Source organism: Schistocerca cancellata, chromosome 1 (genome assembly GCF_023864275.1).
Source record: "Schistocerca cancellata isolate TAMUIC-IGC-003103 chromosome 1, iqSchCanc2.1, whole genome shotgun sequence".
In the NCBI taxonomy this organism is placed as follows: Eukaryota; Metazoa; Arthropoda; class Insecta; order Orthoptera; family Acrididae; genus Schistocerca; species Schistocerca cancellata.
In genome coordinates this window covers 878,336,658-878,351,381 of record NC_064626.1, presented here as the reverse complement: position 1 = coordinate 878,351,381, position 14,724 = coordinate 878,336,658, and the positions used below count along the sequence as shown (strand labels likewise).

The following is a 14,724-nucleotide window of genomic DNA, read 5'->3' as shown; positions in this document are numbered from 1 at the left end:
CAAGCTCTGTATTTCCTTGTCTCAGCTGCTCTTTCACAGAATTTTTAAAATGACAACTAAACTGGTCTAGGACAAGAAAAGAAATCTTCTCTCCCACTTTTTGTTAATCCATAACTTCATACTAGCCTCGTCCATCCACCCTTTGTCATGTACGTGAACAACAATACCTGGCGATATTTCAGAAAGTTTTGGCATTATTTTGCGCTTGAAATTGATCATTGTGTTAAGTTTAGTACCGTCAGCACGACAGGAAAGGACAACAGTGTACTGCATATTTTTCAAGTCCACTTGTTTTTATAGTTACAGTTTTAGCACTTTTCATGGGAACAGTTCTGTGGCACATCAAATGTCACAGGAGTTTCGTCCATCTACGCTGTTTGGCTTAGTTCCACATTGGTTTTCTTCCGATGTTGAATAATAAAGAGATGGAAAATTAATATTTTCTCTTCATACTGTCGTGGCATTTTTTTTATATATTTTGGTTTTGGTTTGCACTCTAAACCCATGACGCTTCATTAAACTGTAGCGTCAGCCAACTCCAGCCTTGAAGTCTGTTACGTTCCACTGTAGCGCTAGCTTACGAGCGTGTGTCTGGATCATTTTTGTATTAATACCAATGCCATTTTGACGATGTCCTTGAATCCACTTCAATACGTCGTCTTCTAGTTTTGGCCGTTTTTCATTCGGTTCTATGTTTGAACATTTTGTCTTCCTCATTTTTTTCAGTTCTTCACCTGCCCGCCAATCGCGAATGCATTTTCCTGTTGGTGGAGCGCGGAAATTCCGCCCAGCTGCTCTGTTTCCATGTTCTTCAGCATATGCTACTACTTTCAGTTTATAGCCTTCATCATGCGAATACCTTTTATCTTTTTCCATTAGCTACTAACAAAAATATCATACCGTTACCGCTAACGCAAATCACTTTCAATTTAATTGCACTGGCAGCATAAACTGCAATGACGCATCATAGGCTAGAGGGTCTTCTGGGTTAGTGATGGCAGGGCGGGAGCGGAACAATGTTAGCAGGCTTGTGAATCCCGGCAACCCATGTTCGTCGCATCGGTCCACTGCTGCTGCCAGTTGAATCCAATGTTCCCAGCTAGAGATAGGTTTTCCGCGGCATCGAATATATGGCCATTTTTTAAGACTGGCGGGAATTTTAAATCAAGCACTGGACATTTCTGTATTAATCTTGAGTACAAAACGCCTGAGTTTTGGAAGCAATTTTTCGAAGAAGGAAGTGCGTCTTATAGTCCGTAAGATACGGTACAGATAGAAACAGAAAGTTGTAAGGTTTACAAACACGGATTATAAACGTTCGACGTGTCTCCGTTCCGCTGTGTGACAAAAGTGTAAGCGGCAGCCGAACTCGTTCCACGCGTGTGTTGCTGAGTTTACTGCAGCTATGTCCGGGTTCTCCAGACCGGTCACAGTTGTCGGTAGAGGTGGGGTGTAAACTGCTTCTTTTTATAAATCCCCACAAGAAAAAGTCGCATGGAGTCAGATTATATCTCAGCAGCCAGAACGTAAGATCAAGGGCTTCTTTCCCCATGTAAGCTGTCCATCTAAAAGAAGAAATTTACACAAAAATGTTTAGACACAAAGATGTCGATAGGGTGGAGCTACATCCTGTTGAAAAATGAAGGCTCTTGAGTCCCCGCGAGTTCAGGAAAAAGCCATTGTCACAACGCTCAGGAGCGCTATTCCACTAACGAGATTCCGTCTGCAAATAAGAACCTTGCATAAAATTTGTTTTTTTATAAGGAAAAAACGGGTTGCAATGTTGTACGGGGATTTTGTAGGACACAGATGCGAACTCTGTCTACTCACTTTTCCAAAAAGATGAAACGCCACTTCGTCGCTAAAAATTAAGTGCGGAGAAACGTTCCATTGCCCATCTTCCTTACCATGTCGTCACAAAATTCGATACGGTTTTCTTTGTCCTTTTCAACAAGAGCTGCACCAATTATAAGTAGTAGGACTTACAATGTAAACGGGGACTCAAAACAGGCCTTACAGTTGGTTGAGGCACTCCTAGTTCTCTTTATTGGTCGACTGGACTACACACAAGGCTTTCTTCAATCTATCTCACGTCCTCATCCGACACACGCAGTCGACTCCTTTGCGGATACAACCAGTATACTGAAACTGCTGAAACCAAAGACTTATACTTACCCTAGTTGGTGGTTCAAAGCTGAATCGGTGCCGAAATGTCCTCCACTCACTTCTTCCGAACTCAATAACGCAGAAAACCTTACGCTACGTGGTAGCCGTACTACACCTGACGGGAACTGGGTCTGCTAGAGTAGTGAAATGTCTTACCTCTCACCGCAACAAATATAAATCTCGTTTAATGTTATACAGTTGACTTTGCAGCTATCGGACACGAGTATGGAAGCTTTACAGAGAGAATGTCCTTAGTTACTAAATAATCCTGACCATTTGCCTAACACCAATATGTGTCTCTTGTACTTTTCAAATGTTAAGTTCTTCAGTTATGAAATGGAAAATGCCTCACTGAAATAATAACGCTAAAAATCTGTATACACTTCCATTTATTAGCCCTTTGGCAAGTAACGCACTCCCTAACAATGTTTACGTGCATCCACTCTTCTACTAACACTTAAGCTCATCTCCTATTCATGCTGAAGCAACCATGGCTACGATGCACTTCCAGATTAATTTAACAGGTAATCATTGATCACGGCAGCCTTTTTCATTTATGTACTAACAGCAATATATTCCGCTTTGGAAGTTATAGCGTAACAACATGATGCTGTCTCCTTCAAAATTCTAAAAATATTCCCGAGCGCCTTTCCGTGAATAAACTGAATAACTAAAATACTTTTACCCCAAATCGCCTTTCTAACAAATTTTTCAGTCAATTTATCCGCAGCAAAGACACTCTGCACACTCCTGCAGCGTGTGACCAATAGCGCTTGGGCACTGTTGACGTTAAGCAGGAAGACAATCCCCCGCCAGAGAAAGGCGCACTCAGCTTCGAAAATTCCAGAAGCCAGCGATGAGTAAGGAGCACGACAGCGCAACGTCATAACATCACGAATAAGAAGAGCGTTCAATAACTAGTGAAACTAACTTTTTCTCTCTCAATCTCGGTTGAAAAAATGCGCAGTTTGTTGTGGAACATCATGGAAATAGTCCCGCATCAGCCCCTATAGTTCCACGAAGTTCCAACACGTGGCGGTGCTGTGCGTTACCTTCAAAATGGCGTCCGTAACGGAGGTGTGTTCCAAGCAGAGAGCTGTCATTGAGATTCTTTTGGCGGAAAGCCAGGCATCGCAGATATTCGTGGGCGCCTGCAGAATATTTGCGAAGACCTGGCAGTGAACAAAAGAACGGTGAGTCGTTGGGCGTGGCGTCTGTCATCGTCGCAATAAGGTTGAGCAAACCTGTCCGACCTCCCGCGTGACACCTATAATGTTGTAAGGTGCGGACACGCATTCGAAGTGACCGACGGATCACAATTAGACACCTCGCTGTCGACACACTCATCCACTAGTTGTGGTACTCAAAGGTGTGTTGTGCCCGCTGGTTTCCTCGCCGCCTAACATAAAGAGCAACAAAGCCATCTGTGGGGAACTCCTTGCGCGTTACGAGTCTGATCTTCATAATTTTTTCCAACATCGTCAGAGGCGATGAAACGTGTCTGGAAGTCTGATGGAGTTATTCTATTTGATGTCCTGCCTCATGGTCCAATGGTCAACTCTGAAGTGTACTGTGCTACCCCCAGGAAATCGAAGAAATGACTTCAGCATGTTCATCGCCACAAAAATGCAAACTAACTTCTCCTTCTTCATGACAACGAGAGGCCTCACACAATTCTGCACACTCGGGAGGAACTCACAAAACTTCGACGTATTGTTCTGCCTCAACCACCTTGCAGTCCGGATCTCGCACCTTCCGACTTCCATCTGTTTGGCCCAATGAAGGATGCACTCCACGGGAAGCAGTAAGTTGTTGAGTTGTTGATGGTGAGGTTATTGGTGCAGCAAGACGTTGGCTCTGACGTCAACCAGTACAGTGTTACCATGTGGGAATATAGGCCCTCCCTGTAAGGTAGCGTAAGGCCGTAGCATTGAACGGACATTATGTTGAAGAATAGCAGTTTGTATCCAAAAGAGTAGACAATAATATGGTGTTCTGGAGTCCTGATTAAAACGAACCAGCTTTGAGAAAAAAAATGTGTTGCATTACTTATTGAACGCCACACGTAGTAGCACTCCTTAGAGAAAGAGCACTTTAGTGGTTATTTACGCAACTATCAGAGCTCTAGTAATGGTAATCGGAATATTTAATCCTCTTCTTTTCATCAAATGAATTTTAAATTGTGTGGTTTTTTTTAATAACGCTGCACAACAAACAAAATGGATTTCCTTGTGTTGTACTTTAGACTGCCTCTTACCAACTATAGCTTGCTGCTCGCATCTTTGCTGATTCGCTGTCTTTGGCAACAGTAGCCTCACATCCTCGCAGCATAGGGCCGCCGTGGCATTCGACCATTCATCAAGGGTGGGAGCTGGGACTACGAAGAGAAGAAAAACTCCTGATATTAACTCTATCCCTTTTGACATTTGATGACAGCTGTGGCCGCACAATGGTAGGACACTGGACTCGTGATTTTCTTAAATTTCTTAAGGCAAATTCTGCGAAATGTCTTAGAAAGGTCTTGGCCGAATTCGGTCGCTAATCTAAGCTTGTGCTCCATCTCTAATGACTTCGCCGTCGACTGTATCATAAATCGCAATCTTCCTGTAGGGGATGTTCTGGCACACAAGATGGAAACCAAACGTCATGGTCGCATTCCTGATGTCAGCTTAGAGTACGTAGCGTGACTGGTGTGGAAAACGAATGAACAGTGGTGCACTAGAATTTCACCTTATGAAATAACTTCTCTGGAAACGTGTGTGCAGAAAACAGTATTATACACTATAGATAAACAGAAAGAGCTTCCACTGTTTTTAACAAACTGACACTGTATTCGGGGGGATAGAGACTCTAATCTACATGTGGCCATCCCGATTCAAGTGTTTCGTGGTTTCCCTAAATTACTGCAGGCAAATGCAAAGATAGTTCGTATTTTAAGGCCACAACCAATTACTTATAAGACCAGACCTGTGAGTATGTAAATTTCCGCATATTTCAATAAGCTTCTTGTTAGTATAATGTAATGGTATAACACAGAAAACATCCTTATAAAAGTAATCCATGGATTATAAAACTACTACTAGTCTTCTTTTACTACTACTACTACTACTACTACTACCATCACCATGCGGTTATAATTAAAGTGCAGCTACTCACGGGGCTCGAGTGTGGACTGTAAGTATTGTACGGCAGCGAAACGTGGTAGATATGCTAATGCGTTTTTCCGGAACCGATTTACGCTGGAAAAAATTTAGTTCCATTGTTGGCCACAAGGTGCAAATTTGTTTCTGTACAATGTTTGCATGACGGTATGACATCCACGCTGTCATTTGATAACCCATAACGTTAGTGAACAGAAAGTCTATCGAGAAGAGAGATTGCGCACTGTTAGTGAAACTGTTTTATGTGAATGTCGGCAATTTCAATGTTGCACTGAGAGAGTATCGCCGAGTATAGCAGAGGCCCTATATCATAAAGTAGTTTTAAGGAGATGATAATGAAATTCTAAAACACGGCTGAGCTTGGTATGGTACCTGGAAGAGGAAGGCGTAGTAACCCGCCAAAAGCCATTGTCTAGGTTGCTGCTATCACTGACCACGCAGCATGTGCCCCAGGTAGTACTAATGCTCGCGCAGTGTCTCGAGAATCGTCCGTCCCGTGGCCAACAGTAAGGAACGTTTTGCGGTCAATTTTACATTGCTACCAGTACAAGATCGAGGCAGTGCAGCAACTAAAACCTCATGGTTGGCAGTAATGTTGTGAGCTTGCTCTTCGGTTTCTGGAGCGGAACGAAGTTGATGACGTGTGGCCGGGCAATTTTCTGTGGAGTGTCGGGACACACCTTACAGTAGAGGGTGCAGTGAATACCCACAACTGCCAAATTTGGGGTACTGTTGAATCACGTGTTGTGCACGAAGATCCATCCACTGCACTCGCCGTATGAGACTGTGTGGCGTGGATTCACAAGCACCTTTTTTCTCGGTCCGTTCTTCTTTGAAGAGAATACACTTAGAGGCCGTCAGGTGTAACGTGACGTCTGCACGTTATCGATATCTTCTTGTACAGCGTGTGATTCCCCGCTTTGGAAGAGCGCAACCGTGTGCAAACGGCTGTTTTCATGCAAGACGGGGCAACACCTCACGTCGATAGCACAGTGAAAGAACTGCTAAACGCGACTTTCCACGAAAGTGTTATTTCCATTGGTTTTCCAGATGCAAGATCACCTGATCTGACTACATATGACTTTTGGCTCTGGGGGCGTCTAAATGAACGCGTTTACCAAGGACACGTTCATTGTCTAACCGATCTGAAGGCCAGTTTACTGGAACACGTTACTCAGATTCGATCGGAACAGCTACGAGAAACTGTTGATCACGTCGTTTTGCGGTTGCAGTACCTCGTCGAGGTCTCCGGTAATCATATTGAACAAATTGTGTTAGCGGAGTTCAAAATTGTGCCTTTCTGATTTGTTTGACATTTTCTGCATCCGCCCCGTTCTGATCCATTACATATGGAAAGATTTCTATACATCTTTCATGCATCAACAGCGTTAGACTTGCACCTGGTGCCCAAAATTGGAACTAAGATTTTTCCAGCGTCTATTGGTTCTGCTTTATTGCATTAGAATATCTACCAATTTTGGCTGTCATACGACAATTACAGCCACACTGGACCTCTGTGAATACCTGCACTTAAATTACAACCAGTCGATACTTGCTACTACCATTACTACAACAGCCACTATGCTATCGGTAGTAGTAGAGTGAGTTTTGGCAGTGTGAAGGTGATCCACTGATGTCTCTGAATATGTCTTACCAAACGATCACTTCTTCTAAACAGGATGTACCACAACTTCCTCTTCTCCCCAATCCTACTCAGTACCTCCTCATTAGTTATCTGATCTATCCATCTAATCTTCAGCATTCTTCTGTAGCACCACATTTCGAAAGCCTCCATTCTCTTCTTGTCTAAACCATTTATCGTCCATGTTTCGCTTCCATACATGGCTATACTCCATACAAATAGTTTCAGAAAAACTTCCTGACACTTAAATGTATACTCGATGTTAACAAATTTGTCTTCCTCAGGAACGCTTTTCTTGCCATTTCCGGTCCACATGTTATATCCTCTACTTCCGTCAACACCAGTTAGTTTGCTCCCCAAATACCAAAACTCGTCTACTACTTTAAGTGTCTCGTTTCCTAGTCTAATTCCCTCACCACCACCTGATTTAATTAGACTACATTCCATTATCCTCGTTTTGCTTTTGTTGATGTTCATCTTAAACCCTCCTTTCAAGTCCTTGTCCATTCCGTTCAACTGCTCATCGAAGTCCTTTCCTGTCTCTGAGGGAATTACAATGTCATCGAGAAGCCTCAAAGTTTTTATTTCTTCTCCCTGTTCCCACTCCAGATTTTTCTTTTGTTTCCTTTTCTGCTCGCTCAGTGCACAGATTGAATAACATCGGAGATAGGCTACAACCCTGTCTGACTCCCATCTCAACCAGTGCTCGCCTTTCATGCCTCTCGATTCTTATAACTGCCGTCCGGTTTCCGGTCAAGTTGTAAATAGCCTTTCGCTCCCTGTATTTCACTCCTGCTGCCCTCAGAATTTCAGAGAGAGTCTTCCAGTCAATACTGTCGAGGAGTCTCCAAATGTTATAAACGTAGGTTTGCCTTTCCTTAACCATCTTCTATGAGAAGTCGTAGTCAGTATTGCCTCGCATGTTCCTACATTTCCCCAGAATCCAGTTTTCTATTCCTTAGGTACTAGAAACTCGAAGGTCCGTCTTGTTATTTGAGCCCTACTAAGCAATCCACAGCAGTGAGGGCTTATACCAGTTGTTGTATAACGACTTTAATTCTGTATACAGTATATATTTTATGCTGGAACCGGTTTCGGTTACGTGCGCATGTGTCGACAATGGAATGGAACCTACCCATTCAGTCGGATGTTAGAAAACGGTCGATACATTCGGTTGTAGTTTTTCGTTTCGGTTGAATTATTCATTCATTCATTCTGTTGCGTGAAACCAGTCCTTGGGAGCAACCGAATGATGAACGGAAACATTCGATCGTTTACCATTGTTAAATCACGTTCTACGAGGGCTATTCGGCAAGTAAGGAACGATAGGTCGCGAAATGGAAGCCACAGTGAAAATCAAAACTGTTTTATTTGTAACAATTAGCTACAACTTCCAGCTACTTATCTCCATTGTCGCCGATCCGACTTAGACGTTTGTCGTAGCGTTGTACCAGCTTTCCAATACCCTCTTTATAGAAGGCAGCCGCCAGTGGTTTCCACCAATTCTCTACACTCGTTGTCTGTGCCAAAATGTTGTCTTCATAGCCAGCGGTTTCATGTGAACAGAGATGATACTCAGAGGGAGACAATTATGCGCTGTATTGTGGGTAATCAAACATTTCCAATTGAAAACGATGCAGGAGCATCTTCATTGCCCCTGCAGAATGCGGCTGATAATGGTGTTGAAGAAGGAAACGCTTGACAGTGATGTAATATTGGCTGCATAGCTTCAGGCGAAATTTCTCACCGGGCCCTCGTACTTGCCGGGAGACACTATTGTTCTAGGTATCTTTCTGTGCTCCCTGCGTGCTCAGAACTAAAAAGAACGACGTAACGCGATCGACGGGCATACTAGAGACACTGCCCAACACATCTGTGCAAAACTTCATCGGATTTTCATTGTGGTTTCCATCTCGCGACCGATTGTTCCTTACTTTCCGAATAACCCTCGTATTTATTGTATGCCTTTTTATGTAGAAGAGTTATTCATGCAGCCGGCCGGTGTGGCCGAGCGGTTCTAGGCGCTACAATCTGGAACCGCGCGACTGCTACGGTCGCAGGTTCGAATCCTGCCTCGGGCATGGATGTGTGTGATGTCCTTAGGTAGTTCTAACTTCTAGGGGACTGATGACCTCAGAAGTTAAGTCCCATAGTGCTCAGAGCCATTTGAACCATTTTGAAGTTATTCATGCAGAAAAACTGACCATTTCTTCCAGCAGACTACACACTGTCGTTGACTTAACTCTGTTATCTCCTGTCGTCACTGTTATTGCCGCTCCGATATTTGGTTTTTGTAGTATGCCAATATGTAGCTTTCAGTGCAGTTTTTCGTCCATATTTATAAACAGACGTTTTCTTGATAGTGAACTTTGTGTCTGGATCAGAATGCCGAAACGCTCAGTGCAGTGGGAATGGAGGAAATCACATGGCTAAAAAGTGAACCTGAAGATAAATTCAGTGCAATTTCCAATATCTACAACGATGAGTCATATTATGAAACTATATTATTTTAAAAAAAAATTCAACGGTAATAAACGACTGATGGCAATTTTTTCGCAGAAAAATACTTCCGACAAGTGACAGTGATTAAGTGACCTAATAATTAAGAAAATTGTATCTCTTCTGTTTTCTGTCACGTCACTTCAATATTTACCGAAACAGAATTATCGGTGATGGGAGAAAACTAGCCGGAAGAAAAAGAGACAGAACTTAAGTAAATTTAAATTACAAAGTAATTGTTCACTTATTTAACTATAAACTTATAATGCAGTACCAGTTATAAATCTTTTAAAACCAATCAAAATTCCACATTTAATGCCACAATTATAAAAATTTCGTATTTAAGTGAATAAAAAAATTAATTCTGAAAATGCTTCATTTTCAAGATCGTACTGTTTATTCAGCTCTCGTTGAAATAAGATACAATATTTGTCTCCAACCGAAAGACGTGAAAAAGTATGTAAGTAAAATCACTTGAACCCGGAGAGCGAGATAAAACGTTCATAGTGCTGGGGTGGGCCGGAGAAAATATGCAGTTATTTCATTCGACTGAAAAAACTGACTGAACAACAAAAACGGTCGACTGCCCACTCGATTGTTGAAAGCTGTCTGATGTCCCATCACCAAGTATCAGGTACATCGTCACAACTAAATAAAACTAACTCAACGCTGCTCAAAAGATCAATGTGGAAAAAGGTCCAAACGAGTATTCGAGAAATAGCAATTGTTGTCAAATCGGCAATAAATTTGTTCTAAAAGTGACGGGAATAAGAAGACATATTCCACAGTGAAGGCTATTTTCCATTTAAGTGTGTCTTCTTTGCGTGTTGTATCGCAAGTGTGAACAAAATGTAAAATATTTAGAACCCTGCTTAGATTCAAGAGACAGCCTGACAGCTCTGATCTTAACAGAATAAAAAAAGATACTCAAGTAAAAGTGTATCTAGCCGTGGCAATTCCTGTTTTATTATATGGGGCAGAAAGTTGGACGCTGAGAAAAAAGATTTACGGCAACAAGAAGCATCTGAATTGAAACTTCTAAGGTCTGTAAAAGGTGTACTCGAGAAGACAAAATTAGAAACGAAGTAATAAGGGACTAATTAGGAATCCAACCAATAACGCAAAGTCAATCCAATACAAATAAAAATGGAGAGAACACGTATTTCGTGTGCCAACAGAAACACTTCCTACACTATCAACTGATTATAAATCACAGAATAAGAGAAGAGTGGGAAGATCGAGGATGGTGTGACGAGACCGGAACAGGCGCTAGGCCTAACCCTGCAGTGGTAGAAGAAGAATTTTCATAAAAAGGTGAATTAGTCATTAAGCGTAACGGTAAACGAACTTTGCGACGATGTATCCTTCCTTTTATGTAACTAGCTCAGGAGGCATCTAGTACGTTCCTAATTCAGAGCCGGCGGGTGTGGTCAACCGGTTTTAGGCGCTCCAGTCTGGAACCGCGCGACCACTACGGTCGCAGGTTCGAATCCTGCCTCAGCATGGATATGTGTGGTGTCCTTAGGTTAGTTAGGTTTAAGTAGTCCTAGGGGACTGATGACCTCAGAAGTTAAGTCCCATAGTGCTCAGAGCCATTTGAACCATTTTGAACCTAATTTAGATGGTGCACTATTTAGTCGCCGAATGTAATCTCTTCTCCTAATTCACATATTTTACCCTGCTTCTTTAAAATTCGCTCCATATATTCTTCTTAGCACTAACCCTCCCTTATTCAGTCCTGCTCAGCATGACTCTTTCCCTTTTTCTAACAAAAACAGTTAATCTTATCAATATATAGTATTTTGATGTTTCGTATTAATTTAAGGTATTTTGATGTTTTCTTCCGAGGTGACAACAGTATAGATTTGTTAAGTAATGACTCAAAACAGTATATGGTTTTTAATAGAGAGATATGAGTCTCAAGAAAAAACTGAGTTGGAGAAGCTGCGCATGGTTGTGAGCCCTACGGTTTTGTTCGTAACAAGAGAAGCGGACGAGACTAGACACGTGTGCTTGCGTTCCAGGGTCCCGAGTGGAAGTTCCTGCGGGCGAAGCTGTCGCCGACATTCACGTCGGGCAAGATGCGCGCCATGTTTCCGCTGGTGATGAGCTGCGACCAGCAGATGCTGCACTACCTGCGCTCAAAGCTGTCCGCCCAGGGCACCGTCGAGCTGGACATCAAGGAGGTGAGCACCACCACTCAAGAGCTCCGGGGCGCTTCTGGCAGGCTCTACCAGGAGGGACTGCAGAAATTACATATCCATCTTCACTATAGCGTTTTCCAAAGAGCAAGACTCGCTTGTTCGTATCTCGAAGATTTCGATCTTTTGTGGCGTATCAGCATAGGCCAACAATATTTACATTTCTGTCAATGATAACTTTCCCTCTCTGCTTAGATCCTCCAAATCATCGCTGACCATTGGTTTTCAGATTGTAATACTTCTCTGCAAAGCGTCATCATACTTTCGTACCGTGAAAACAAAAACTGCATATTCATCATTTTGATTTGCAGCTCCTAGTATTGGCCGGGTTTGCAGTTAAAATTGTTGGATGTGAGGTCCACCAGTTATGCAAAACGCCGTTTTTCTCAGTACCCAAATATGTTTCGGAACCACTGTGTCGTCATCAGTGGGTTTTCGTTTTTATTTATTCTGCAATGTGAACACTTTTTTTAAATGATTTTAAAATTATGTGCATTTTTAGTTCAAACAACACTTCGTTTCTTTTTTTAAATACCTTTACATTTGGTGTGCATGAATTTTCTGGATCACTTTTGTGTTAATTACTACAGGTAGCTTGTCATGTGCAACCAAACGATGTAGATGAGATAGTTTTTTGCTGGGAGTTAACGTATCTTCTAGAATGTAATTTAGTTTTTCGCTATGTTTTCGCGCCTATTTTCGTTTTTACTTAAGTTTTCGTGTGGCAAGCATTTCCATTCACCGCATCATGCTGAGATGTTGTGATGCACACCTAACTATAATAAGTATTTTCCAGAAATAACATAGTAAAACACTTTTCACTTCACCAGAACACAGTGGGATTGTGATTTGTTGTGTGTCCCAGCCCAGTCAGTGTTCATTTGTTCCCAGAGAGTTCGGCGCCAAATTTGAATTTTGTTTGCATTTCATCTTTGTGTGTGTGTGTGTGTGTGTGTGTGTGTGTGTGTGTGTGTGTGTGTGCGTGTGTGTGTTTTCTGTGTGCTTCTTAGCTAAGAAGTGCTATAGTTAGCTAAGAAGTGCTATAGTTACGCGTGCATCACAACACCTCAGCATGTTGCGGAGAATGGAAGTGGTTGCCACACGAAAACTTAAGTAAAAACGAAAATAGGCGCGAAAACATAGCGAAAAACTAAATTACATTCTAGAAGATAGGTTAACTCCCAGCAAAAAACTATCTCATCTACATCGTTTGGTTGCACATGACAAGCTACCTGTAGTAATTAACACAAAAGTGATCCAGAAAATTCATGCACACCAAATGTAAAGGTATTTTAAAAAAAGAAACGATGTGTTGTTTGAACTAAAAATGCACATAATTTTAAAATCATTTAAAAAAAAGTTTTCACATTGCAGAATAAATAAAAACGAAAACCCACTAATGACGGCACAGTGGTTCCAAAACATGTTTGGGTACTGAGAAAAACGGTGTTTTACATAACTGGCGGACCTCGCATCCAACAGTAATAACTGCAAACTGTACTTTTTGGAATTTAAACGAGCACATGCTAGTAATATACCCAGATCCACAACTCTCTTGCATATACTTATCATAGTTGTAGTTTTATCCAGAGTTACAAATCCAGAAGTTTCATTTGATATCTAAGGTGATATTGTGTTCTGAATAACAGACAAAATCCTTGCCGAATGTTTGTTTATTTTCAGCTTCCACTTCAAATGAAACATATATCAGAACCGCTTCAGTATGGCTGCCATTGTGTTGCCACAACCCCAGTATCTGTAATGAAAATAAATTGCCGTCTCAAATGACACACATCTCTAGCTGTCTGAAAAACCTCTAACAGTCACTCTGCTGATACCCTGCCTCGTCCTTTAGATATGGTTGCTTGCGATGTCATTGTTATCGCGTCAATCAACCTATTGATCGTACTAAAAGATGTATTTTAATCCAAATGAGCTTTTGTACGATTACAAATTGCGTTAAATTTTGTGGGAGATTCAGTACATCAAAATAAAAATCGGAGTCCGTCACGGACTGCTGGTTCTGTTTGCGTGTAAATCATATAATACGGCTGATACGGGGGCAGAAGAGCTAAAATATCTTCTTCTTGTCGCGGGGATCCTACAGCTTGCGCCGCATCCCGCATCTCTGACGTCTGTCGCATCGATCTCGCTATTCTTCCTCATCCTCTGCTAATCCTCTTTTCTTCGCCGCCTCTTGGATTGCCCTTAGCCAACCTTTTCGTAGTATTCCTCTTCCTTTGCTTCCAGACGATTGCACGAAAGTACTTTCTCTGCCCACCGGTCTTTTTCAGTTCTTTTGACATGCTCTAATCATCCTAGCTGTCTTTCTTCTATTCTGTCCGTAATACTGTAATGGGTCTGAGTCGTTTCTCTTCTTTTCTTGTTTCTTACGCGGTCAGTTCGGGAAAGTCTACATGCTCTTCTTTCTATGAGTTACCAAAACTCATTCCCATAACTTGTTATTGGTTCCATGATGGGTTTGTGTAAACGCATTTTAACATTTAAACCCGTTTTTGAGGGCCGAAGCATCGGATGTAGTTTTTGAATAGCCGCCCTTCCGTGCCTGATCCGTTGTTAGATAAATCTGTTGAAACTAACTCTTTAATTTTTTTTTAAGCACTGACCAACAGAATTTTCCCTGACAAATACAACTCAAACTTAACCTATTCATTTATTATCCACAATATACAAACCCAACACAATCTGACTGCTATATATTGACAACATTACTTCCATTATTTGCCGGCCGGTGTGGCCGAGCGGTTCTATTCGCTTAAGTCCGGACCCGCGCGACTGCTGCTGTCGCAGGTTCGAATCCTGCCTCGGGCATGGATGTGTGTGATGTCCTTAGGTTAGTTAGGTTTAAGTAGTGCTAAGTTTAGGTGACTGATGACCTCAGATGTTAACCCCCATAGTGCTCAGAGCCATTTGAACCATTTGAACTTCCATTACTTAACGCAAAAGAATAGCCCTGAATTGCAAGAAATCCTAACAATGATACAAATCCAAAAAATATGAAATAAACAAATATGAAACTACCTCAAACTCTGTT

At 41.9% G+C, this 14,724-nt stretch overlaps 1 protein-coding gene across 1 annotated transcript in view; it reads left to right on the top strand.

Annotated features, from left to right (window-relative positions):
* Window positions 1–14,724, top strand: part of LOC126190385 (cytochrome P450 6k1-like) — a 173,869-nt gene that overhangs the window by 84,410 nt on the left and 74,735 nt on the right. The window contains exon 4 of the mRNA XM_049931018.1: window positions 11,493–11,654. Within this exon, the coding sequence (XP_049786975.1) occupies window positions 11,493–11,654 (162 nt within the window). The remainder of the gene's footprint in view (window positions 1–11,492; window positions 11,655–14,724) is intronic.